This window comes from Ptychodera flava, chromosome 22, assembly GCF_041260155.1.
Source record: "Ptychodera flava strain L36383 chromosome 22, AS_Pfla_20210202, whole genome shotgun sequence".
NCBI lineage: Eukaryota > Metazoa > Hemichordata > Enteropneusta > Ptychoderidae > Ptychodera > Ptychodera flava.
This window is the reverse complement of record NC_091949.1, coordinates 4,329,525-4,340,947: the sequence shown is the minus strand read 5'-3', so window position 1 is coordinate 4,340,947 and position 11,423 is coordinate 4,329,525. Positions and strand designations below refer to the sequence as shown.

Below are 11,423 nucleotides of genomic sequence, written 5' to 3'. Positions count from 1 at the left end.
ATTATTTTTTGCCGACGTCAAAAAGTGGCTGACCCCCCCCTATTCCAAATTTTGAAAACAGGGTGACCCCCCCCCATTCCAAATTTTGAAACAGGGTGACCCCCCTATTCCAAATTTCGAAAAAAGGGTGAACCCCCCCCCCCCCCGGGGCGCGACATAGGTAAAACAAAAGGTGGACATAAATTATATATATATATATATATATATATATATATATATATATATATATATATATATATATATATATATGTATTATATATATATATATATATATATATATATATACTAAATAAGGAGACTTCGTTTTGCGTACCAATTTTTCTCCGAATTGAGGCAATGGAGCACCAATCTGATGGCATAGTTATGCTCACCTACCAGCTTTGTCTGACATCTCCCCAAATCATCATCGTTTATTGCGTGGATCGACCGCTACACATAGATAAGTTTTCACATTCGCCGTCGCCGAACACTGCTCGCTTTTGAAAATGGCGGCTGTGAGTGTAAACAATACGCAAACAATACATACAAACGTACACTCACGGCCGAAACAAAGGCGATGATCGGCCATCGTTCGGCCAACATCCGAAAGTTACCGACATAGTACGCATGCGCAGACTGTATTTCTGAACTATAAAGCCTGCCGCACTGCATTTGACCGGACAGTATTTCCAGACTCCTCGGAGGAATATACAACGTGTCAAGATAGTGGTCCCGGTACGGCCGTTCATACAGCGAGCAGTTTTCGCGGAACTCATTGACGGGGAATGGGGGGGATTTGCTACGGCGATAAGTTATGTTTAGTTTAATGGAGAAGATTTCGTTTATTGTGAGCAAAACTATCAGGTAAGCCAACCATTGCAACGTGTAATTTCTGCGTGCACCATGGCATGTGACTTCACTGTGTCTGTGGTTTTATATTTCGTTTTTGACTAAGACTTCACAGTGACTCGGGTGTTGAATTTTGTTTTTGACTAAGTAACGCCTATCCTTATTCTTCTTTTCACAACAACACTCTATGCGGTGACTACAATTTTGAGTTTGTTTGATTTGCCGACTTTTGAAATCATTTTAAAGTTTACTTTTGCAGCCATGCAGCATGACATGAGGTCATTCATTTCAACCGTCAACTTGCACACCTGTACAAAAGCGGCCTTGCCAAATTCCATCGACCGCACCTGCTTTGCATTCTCTATTGAATGACATTTTTGAACGGAGACTCAACTTCAAGAAAAGGAAAGTTTCGTTTTTAAATTTAACAGTTTTTGACGCCTCACACATAATTTTGTAATATTTATCGTGAAATTTATCGACAAATTCCCAGTCATGTAAGTCATGGTATGCGCAGCAGCGACTGCGAGAACTATGAGAGAACGAGTGACAGAGGGGTTTGATATCGTGTCAGTTCTATGGATTAAAAAGCCGACGACATTAAACACTACACAGCGTGGTTCCTCTAAAACCATGAGTACAGTAATGTTTACTTTGACTTGAGGCAGTGTTTTGTGAATGATATTTTTTTTATTACTTTCCATGTATCTATGTCAGCCCTATTAGAAATATTTATGATAGGGGCGTATAGCGAACATGTTATATCCATGATGTACCCATGACTTTAACGTCATTTTTATGTCGCGCTGAAGTGAAACAAACTTTCAACGTACTCGAGCTTGAGATATCAGTGGTAAACTATGTAAGCCGAGTGCATATACATGTACCCTCTCCTGAAGTGCTTAACATATGAATTATCAACTTCTTATCTCTACTTTAATTGCCCAACTTTCCTTATAATAAAGAAAGACAAATGTAACTCAAAACAATAATTGTGTTATTATTATAGTTGACAGAGTACTGAGTTGTCTTTAATGCAAAATACCTATCATCTTTGTTCACATTCTCCTTTCTGTAGACATGCCAAAACGCAAGAATATTACCACAACCATAGCAGAACTTCAGACCTCGCAATCATCATTTGGTAAGTACATGTACATTACCAATGTAACTGCTTAGTATCCACTTTGGCACAGCAAAGTGTACGGACATATAAATGTGGATGATGGTAATTGAAGTATGCTGAAACAGGACTAATGTAGACATTCATAAGGGATCCTTTTGTTTTCCACTGAACATGCAACGTGCTGTCAAAATTTTTCCTCCTTTGTGAGATAAACAGACGCAGCTTTATTTCACACCACTGTATCAATGAAACGAAGGCATGATAACATGATGGGACAGGAAAGGAAAACAGAACAATTAAGTTATAACTCTGTATTAACTGAACAAATCTTTTTGTGTGGCAGTTACAACACAGACACTGGATCAGAAACTGACCAGAAAAGAGTCGCCATTGAAGAGCTTGAAGACTCCAACCGTAACATCAAAAGTCTTTGCAGGTGAGTCTTGCATATCTACAACTTCTACATTTTTGCTTCTGTTTGCCACATGGATATATTGCAGAGGAATCAGTATTGGCAGTATTTATCTGGTGTACATAATCCTTATGTTTCTAAGTCAATCTGTCTATTGCTATAGTAGTCTTGAGGGCAGAACTAATCAGCTGAGGGTCAGGTTTGTGAATGTATGAGGAATGGGTTGATAATTGAATGTCCTCATAGTCACATCACAGTTCCAAAAATAAGTATGCTGTTAGCCTTACAATGTAGAAGCAGTCAAAGATCACTATTTTGAACCTGCACTTAATAAATGTAGGAATGACTGTTGCATTCGGTCGCAAGTAGATGGGTTAAAATTATCATGCATGTAAGTAAATTAAGCAAAAAACATGGTCAAAAAGTTAAGAATCTAAAATTTGAAAACTTCTGGCTCTGGGATTATTACATTATGTAGAAAATTCTATGATCAGATGATAGCACAAGTTTGTAACAAAAAAGTTGACCTATTTGCAAGTATGCATATGAATGAGCAAGGAATTGCAATAACATCAATTTCCCAATTTACTATTTTCTATAGATACGTGCACAACACCAATATCAAGCCAAACATCGATTCCAAAGGAGTCACCATTGAAGTCAATCAGATTGACACCTAAGGCTTTTGCTTCAACAGGTAGTTATGAAAATTTGAATAATGTTTAATGTTTTAAAATTTCTATAGCGCTTTTTCTACAGTAAAATATATTCAAAAGAGCTTTACAAAGCTTGATAAAAATATTCAATACATCACAATACGCAAAATGCAAAAAATAGCTTTTTGTTTGACTAAACAGGTGCTTCAAGTGTTCCCATTTTACTTCAAACTTTTCTGTTTGGCTGATAATGCAATTGTTTGAAAATGATATAAAATTGGTATCTTCTCTCTCAGTAATGCATAATTTTAAAATTAAATTTGAAATGGTTATTGAGAATAAGTCTCCTTCAAAGTAAGTTTTCATAATTTTTATTAGTAGTCTACAATTTTCTCCACACATGCGGGTTACACCTTGCTTGACTGGGTCATCTCTGATGGTACAAATCAGAATGAATCATGGGATATTTGAAGTACTGTGTAATGTTTTCTTTTTTAGCTACAATAATAGTTATGCATATGTATGGTAGCTATTCATATCAGGTTGAAATTTACACTCCACTAAAGCTAATGGATCTCTCAGTGCTGGTTTTAAGAACATCCATAATTATGTAAATACATCTGGCTCAGATGATGTTTAAGTACCTCACCAGTGTGTTGAAAGTAAAAACCTGTCACTTGAATGGTAGTATGTTTCAAAATGTTTGGACCTGTTTTTCTACTGCAATAAAAGTTATCAAACCTACCATAGCAATCATGATTATGTCCATATCAACAAGTCGGCTACAACAATATGGATTGCTACCAACTGTTCATTAAATTTATGTAAGTGATACACTATAGGAAAAACCAAATGACAATTATAGTTTTAGCAATTAACAGATGGATATCTACTTGCACAACTTCACTTGCCGCTGTATTCACTCACTCCGTTGCAGCTTATATCATCATATTTTTGTACATAAATTTTTGAACTTGATGCTTTAAATCTGACTTGCTCTTTTTATTCATCTAAGAACTGATCTCTTTTGCAATTACAGCAGCATCCTCACCAAAGTCACAGCCTTTGTCAGCCAGTGAATTATATGGTAGATCCACGTCAAAGGTGGGAACAAATTTTGCTTTCATCCAATCAAGTTCGTCAGTGAGTATTACTGCGACACCTTCAAGCACTACACAGACTTCAGCTGCAAAGAGTTTGAAGATGTTTATCCATGAAACGGTAACAACAATAGACAAAGATATCAAAGCTGTTGGCTATGACGTGTATCGTGAACAAAAGCAATCAGCCTTAGAGACTTTGGAAAAGTGAGAAGAAAGATTAAAGCACTTGACAAAAATCGGAAGTTCTTCTATCAAAAATAGAAAATGAACTAGGTAATTTAAATGAAACAGTAAAATCGTTAAAAGTCAGAGAACAAAGTATGATGATTGAAAAAGAAAATCTCCTCACTGAAAGGACTCTCTGGCTTCACAGTTAAAAAATGTATTCGATGAAAGTGACTTCCTAGAAGAATTTACGACTGATGTATGTGCTGCACAGATTGTTGATGAACACACAAGTCAACTTTAAATTCAGATATGCCTCCGAAGAAAAAGTCTCGGGAAACCCAACTACGCTACAAGAGAACTTATGCACGTGAAAAAAGAAATAACACTGAAGAAAATTCTGTTTCCACAACTGTAAATAAAATAAAAGAATCAAATTAACTTCTCACAATACAGCTATTCATAGTTTAAGTGATTATGTGGAACACCCATTACCAGACTACACAAGCATTGGTAATATGGTATTTCAAGATAAATCATGTCTATCATATATGTGGAAAGGAGAAACCCACTGTGGTAAACTTGGTGTTAATGCATGTTTTTCAACCTGCTGTATGCAAGGTAGTGTGCAACTCCCACCCATTAGTGATCCACCACCACTCCTACAAAATCTCCTGACAGAAGACAACACCAGGGGGAAACATTTCAGAGAACACATAAGAGCCTACAACTCTAGCCTTGCCTTTGCTTTGTTAGGAGTACATCGTGATGTTTTACCGAGACAGGGACCATATACCTTTCGGATAAGCGGTTCTGTTCATCACCTAATAGGAAACTTATATCCAAATGGAGATGAAACTCCAAAATTTTCTCAAATCTACATTCATGATTCAGCTAATGAGACAGACAATCGACTTCAGTGGAATAGTGACTTGCAGGCTTCAATGTACAAGATCTGCAGACTATGCTTCATCTAAATAATCCCTATGTACAAGTTTACAAGCATGCATCGGAAATCATATCACAGGACCACAATTCTGAATGGAAATTGATCTTACATGCGGACGTTAGGAAAGATCAACGCCGTTACAACTTGCCAACAACAGCTGAGATTTCAGTCATCATACCAGGAACAACAAATGACCAGCCTATGAATAGAGACATTGTGTTATATGCAAGTTCAAATAGCCATCCACAAGGATACAAGGTGATGCATATTAATGAAATGCATCCAAAATATGATCCACTTCATTATGTACTAATTTTACCTTTTGGTGAACATGGCTGGACAATTAACATTAGAAAAGCTGGTAATAAGGTTGGACATGTGTCACCTATGCAATTCTATGCATATCATCTCATGAAAAGAGACAACTTTAATGTTTTGTTGCGATGTGGCCGTCTTTTTCATCAATATGTTGTTGACCAATATGCTAAAATTGAACAAGAACGGTTGAACTACTTCAAGTGTCATCAGACTGAATTGAGGGCAGAACTTTACCAAGGGCTAAGTGACGCAATAGCTGCAGGAGATGTAACAGGATCAACTGTGGGTACTAAAATTATCTTACCTTCCTCTTTTATTGGCGGACCAAGAAACATGCATCAACTTTACCAAGACTCCATGGCTATAGTACGCAGATATGGCAAGCCAGATTTGTTCATAACCTTTACCTGTAATCCAAAATGGCCAGAGATAACAGACAATATTTTACCTGGACAGCAAGCCACTGATCGCCCAGATGTCATAGTGAGAGTGTTCCATCTTAAGTCTAAAAAATTTATAAAGGAAATTATTCATCAGGAAATATTTGGAAAAGTTTTAGCATATGTAGACGTTATTGAGTTCCAAAAGAGAGGTCTACCTCATTTACACATGCTAATAATACTTCATCCATCATCAAAACCAAAATCACCATCAGATTATGATAAGTTTGGGTCAGCTGAAATACCAGATCCTGACTCGCTTCCAGTATTACACCAAGTTGTGACAAGTCATATGATTCATGGACCCTGAGGACAAATAAATAAAAGCAGTCCATGCATGAATAATGGCCAGTGTACCAAGAAATTTCCTAAAGAATTTTCCCAATGTACTGTAGCAAATCCGGATGGATATCCAGTATACAGAAGACGTGATCAAAATATACAGATAGAGAAGCATGGTGCAATATTAGACAACCGTTGGGTAGTTCCGTACAATCCATATCTGAGTGCTAAATACCAAGCCCATATCAATGTTGAAATATGTTCTTCTGTGACTGCAGTGAAGTACCTCTACAAGTACGTGTACAAAGGCCATGACAGAATAATAGCTGGACTTCAACAACAGACACAGCAGAGTATCAATGAAATCCAACGCTTCATTGACGCAAGGTAAGTTTTAAACATGCAGTTGATATATGTTGATATGACGTATGAAGATAAAGGGTAATAGTAGATAGTCAGTCACCTGTCTGTATGTATGCATGTCTGTACGTTTGTCAGTTTCCTCAGAAATGGCAGCATCTGTCAGCTTACTATTTGGTGTGTGTGTGTGTGTGTGTGTGTGTGTGTGTGTGTGTGTTATAGGTGAAGGATTGGATTCTGTCAAAGAAAACGTAATAGTTCTGAAAATATGCAAAGGAGCTGATCATTTTTTGTTGATAAATAGTGTATTTGAAAGATTTTTTTCAATTTCTGATCAAAAAAGCTATTCAAAGGTTCCTAATGTTTACCTGTATTCGACATTGTTCGGTTTGTGTTCATATCTACATATTTTATTTTAAGGAATTTTTTGTCAGTTTAATTTTCATTTCTGCTTGCAGATTGCCTTGATATTGATAATAAATTTCCCTTACGTGAACCTCATTCGGATGTATTCAGTTTGTGTCAATATATGTAGTTTTCTGTCGTTAGTGAATATATTAAGCTTTTTTTGGTTCTATGACCTTAAATATTCTGTACTAACTCAAAATATGCATAACAAGGCATTCTTGAAGACTGAACAGGGCAGTCATATTTAGTGTCAAATTGTAAAATATGCTGCAGATAACAATTTGTGGGGTTATTTTTGATAAATGGCACAAACAATTTCAATTTCAAATGCTTACAGTAATACCTGTCCAATTTCTTAAGGACTTGGGTACCTTTACTGCCAAAACCACTATTGATGTTCCTAAGCAAAATGAATGTGATAACAATACAAAATTCAAACATAAGTACCAAGCCGTAATCTACATCATTGTCAAAATTCGAATTGACAAACTAAAAAAAAAACAGAACAAGATATGAACAGCACAGTAAACAAACAAGTTATACACTAAAAGCACACTACTATTTAATTTTGGCATTTTTTGTAATTTAAGGTTATTCCAAATTTTGTATTTGATCTGAGAGATGCGCACGTCTGATTGTAATAACATGTGTATGCATGATATGAAACAAAAACTTTGAAGTCCATAGCCAACAATTTTCTTAATAGTATAACTTTGCCTTATGTTTGCAAATGAAATATCAAATAATATTTATAACTGTAATCAGAAGCTAATATAGTGTCTCTTTACTACTTTCACTAGGTATGTATCTGCAACAGAAGCATGTTGGCGGATATTTCACTATGATTTACATGACAGATCTCCAGCAATACAAAGACTAGCTGTTCATCTTCCTGGTAAAGAGAAAGTGTTTTATCGTGAAGGCCGTGCTGCAGAAGCTATCCAGCATTCTAAAGTTACAACATTGACAGCTTGGTTCAAAGCCAACAGTGAAATATCCGATGCAAGACTCATTCCTTATCATAATTTCCCAGAGCACTTTACCTGGAATGCAACTACATGTGAGTGGAAACCAAGAAAGAAAGGACTTGCTATTGGGAGACTATATCAAGCTAACCCTGTAGAAGGAGAAAGGTTCTATCTTAGACTTTTACTGCATCATGTACCAGGAAGCATATCATTTGAAGACATTCGAACATTACCAGATGGTACAATTTGTTCAACCTTTAAAGAAGCAGCACTGAAGAGAGGGCTATTACAGGATGATGAAGAATGGATTGAATGCCTCAGAGAAGCTTCTGTTTATGCAAGTCCAAATCAAATTCGTCAGTTATTTGTAACAATTTTACTTTTTTGTGAACCTGCAGAACCTCTTAATATTTGGAATAAATTCACAAGGGAGATGTCTGAGGATATACAGTTCACAATGAGAAATAGTAGGAGTAACTTGACTACAGATGACATCATAAATTGTACACTTCGTCATATTGAAGATTTACTCAACAAGCATGGGAAATCATTGAAAGACTTTCCAGGGATGCCTGAAGCACAACAGCAACTGAAAGCTACTAGCTGTCTTATCGAAGATGAAACTTGCTATTCTGTTGAAGAACAATCATAAAAAGCAGACAAAAATGAAAAGATGCTTAATCAAGATCAACTTAATGTTTACAATGCTGTCTTACAAGCCATCGAATCCCCTGATGCATCATCTCTGTTCTTTCTTGATGGACCTGGTGGAACAGGGAAAACATTTTTGTATAACACTATATTAGCCCGTGTTCGCTCAAAACAGCGCATTGCATTAGCTGTAGCATCATCAGGTATAGCAGCTGAACTGCTTGACGGTGGAAGAACAGCTCACTCTAGATTTAAAATTCCAATACCAATACTTCAAAACACCACATGCAACATTTCAAGACAAAGTACTCTTGCTAAGTTAATTTCTAATACATCTATTGTCATCTGGGATGAAGCACCGATGATCCACAAATATGTGATGGAGTGTGTCCATAAAACATTTTGTGACATCATGCATTCAGATATGCCATTTGGTGGAAAAGTAGTTCTGATGGGGGGGACTTTAGGCAGGTTCTGCCTGTCGTTCGCAATGGATCCCAAGCAGACATTGTTGATAGTTGTATCCAAAAGTCATTTCTGTGGACCCATTTCCGCATCTTTAATTTGCAAATCAATATGCGTATTCGTAGTCAATCACATGATTCTGAACGAGATTTTGAAGAGTTTCTTCTTCGTGTTGGAGATGGTACTGAGACTGAATATCTTCATGATGACAAACCAAAAATTAAGTTACCCAAAAATATTTGCATAGAGAAAAAACAAGATGTAAATGATACTGTTTGCACTTTGATACATAACGTCTTTCCAAACTTGAGAGATTCAACAGATTTGGGTCATAGTGCCATTAACCGAGCTATTTTAGCACCAACTAATGCAACTGTGGACAGTATAAATTCCAAAGTCATGGATATATTTCCTTCAACTATCTATAAAACTTATTATAGTGCAGACTCAGTATCTGATACCAATCATGCCAGACTTTACCCAGTAGAATTTCTTAATTCACTTACACCATCTGGACTCCCCCCTCATAAGTTATGTTTGAAAAAAACTGTCCCATTATGCTTATAAGAAATTTGAGTCCTTCACAAGGCCTTCTAAATGGAACAAGGCTAAAAATTGCTAATCTTGGTAAGCGCATTATTGAAGCCATTATTACCACAGGAAAACATGCAGGACAGTCAGTATTTTTACCTAGAATTACAATTACGCCTTCAGATTCTGGCTTGCCATTTGATTTAAGGAGGCAACAATTTCCGATTCGTCCAGCCTTTGCTATTACAATTAATAAGTCTCGGGGACAAACATTGGACTTTATCACTTTCGAGAGTTTGTCATTTTCTAATATACGAGTCATGTCTGATAGTTTTGAGGGTGAGGATTGCTTTACTGAGAATGTTGTTTATAAGCAAGTATTATTTTCTATCAAATAATGATTAACTGTCCCATTATGCTTATAAGAAATTTTAGTCCTTCACAAGGCCTTCTAAATGGAACAAGGCTAAAAATTGCTAATCTTGGTAAGCGCATTATTGAAGCCATTATTACCACGGGAAAACATGCGGGACAGTCAGTATTTTTACCTGGAATTACAATTACGCCTTCAGATTCTGGCTTGCCATTTGATTTAAGGAGGCAACAATTTCCGATTCGTCCAGCCTTTGCTATTACAATTAATAAGTCTCGGGACAAACATTGGACTTTATCACTTTCGAGAGTTTGTCATTTTCTAATATACGAGTCATGTCTGATAGTTTTGAGGGTGAGGATTGCTTTACTGAGAATGTTGTTTATAAGTAAGTATTGTTTTCTATGAAATAAAGTAATGATTAAAAAAATTACATAGTCATTCCTGCCATATGGCATTGTTTCTATAGATAAGATATCCCCATGTTGTCTAATGATGATTCGATTCAATATTTGACCCGTGCAAAGCACGGGTATCTGTCTAGTATATATATATATATATATATATATATATATATATATATATATATATATATATATATATATATATATATTATATTTTACATTTTACATATATTTATATTTTAAATAGTCATTCTATGTTTTAATGAAATTGTTGACATGTCAGTTGTAAGATAGGAATTTCAAAGTGTCAATCTTAAAGTTTGAATACAGTACATTTTGAATGAGGTGTATTTGAATGAGCTGTGAATGTATTTCACACTTTCTCTGCTCAACCTGAACTGTTGTACAGAAATGGATGTCAATCATTAATATCAAAGAGGAAAAAGCAGTGAATCAAAATCTTTGATGGGTGCTAAGACTTGCCAACCATCCAATTAAATCTCCTGAGGAGCCATAGAGAGCTTTTTTAGCCAAATCTGATGTGTACAGTGTCTGAGAGGACCTTTTCTTGTAACATTGAAACCATAAAAGCACAGCTAATAATGACAAAAACTGCCTTTTTTAACTGTTATTTTGTTCATAAAAAAGCATCTTTCTACAGAAAACCTGTGAAACAAAGGAAGATAATTGCATCAGTGAGAAGGAAAGATATCTTGTCATTTTTCTATCTCTAAAATAAGTCACTGTATCAAATATATATTGTGAAATATTTGAGAGAACAGGAAAGTATCAGGAATTTGTCATCCTTTTCATATGAAATGCAGATTTCATCATGTTACACTTTCACTTAGCAAACATCAAGATATCTCTGATTTATTAAAGTATGGCGCCCGAAGGGCGCGCCGAAAAATATGAAACATCCTGATATCTCTGATATATATGCCTTGTATATTAAAGTCATGCACTTGAAGGGCATGCTGAAAA

General features: G+C 35.8%; 1 protein-coding gene across 7 annotated transcripts; it reads left to right on the top strand.

The window, feature by feature from the left end:
• Positions 1–292: 292 nt before the first annotated feature.
• LOC139122495 (uncharacterized) lies at positions 293–10,468 on the top strand. 7 transcript variants are annotated; one of them, XR_011549485.1, is made up of 7 exons: positions 293–843; positions 1,088–1,233; positions 1,907–1,972; positions 2,298–2,390; positions 2,968–3,063; positions 4,062–6,666; positions 7,848–10,468. XR_011549485.1 is itself a non-coding variant. In XM_070687898.1 (6 exons), exons 5-6 carry the CDS (start codon positions 6,335–6,337, stop codon positions 8,665–8,667), a joined length of 1,152 nt encoding a protein of 383 aa, XP_070543999.1. In that variant the 5' UTR covers positions 293–843; positions 1,907–1,972; positions 2,298–2,390; positions 2,968–3,063; positions 4,062–6,334; the 3' UTR covers positions 8,668–10,468. The 7 variants fall into 6 exon arrangements, 3 of the variants coding, with proteins under 3 accessions (XP_070543999.1, XP_070544000.1, XP_070544001.1); XR_011549484.1 differs by having other exon boundaries at positions 1,075–1,233; XR_011549487.1 differs by lacking the exon at positions 1,088–1,233.
• Positions 10,469–11,423: the final 955 nt, after the last annotated feature.

Bases quoted from the DNA above. Each gene is read 5' to 3' on its own strand.
- LOC139122495 (XM_070687898.1), top strand. From the start codon at position 6,335: ATGAATAATGGCCAGTGTACCAAGAAATTTCCTAAAGAATTTTCCCAA. The intron at 6,667-7,847 runs GTAAGTTTTAAA...TACTTTCACTAG, and splicing joins CAACGCTTCATTGACGCAAG to GTATGTATCTGCAACAGAAG.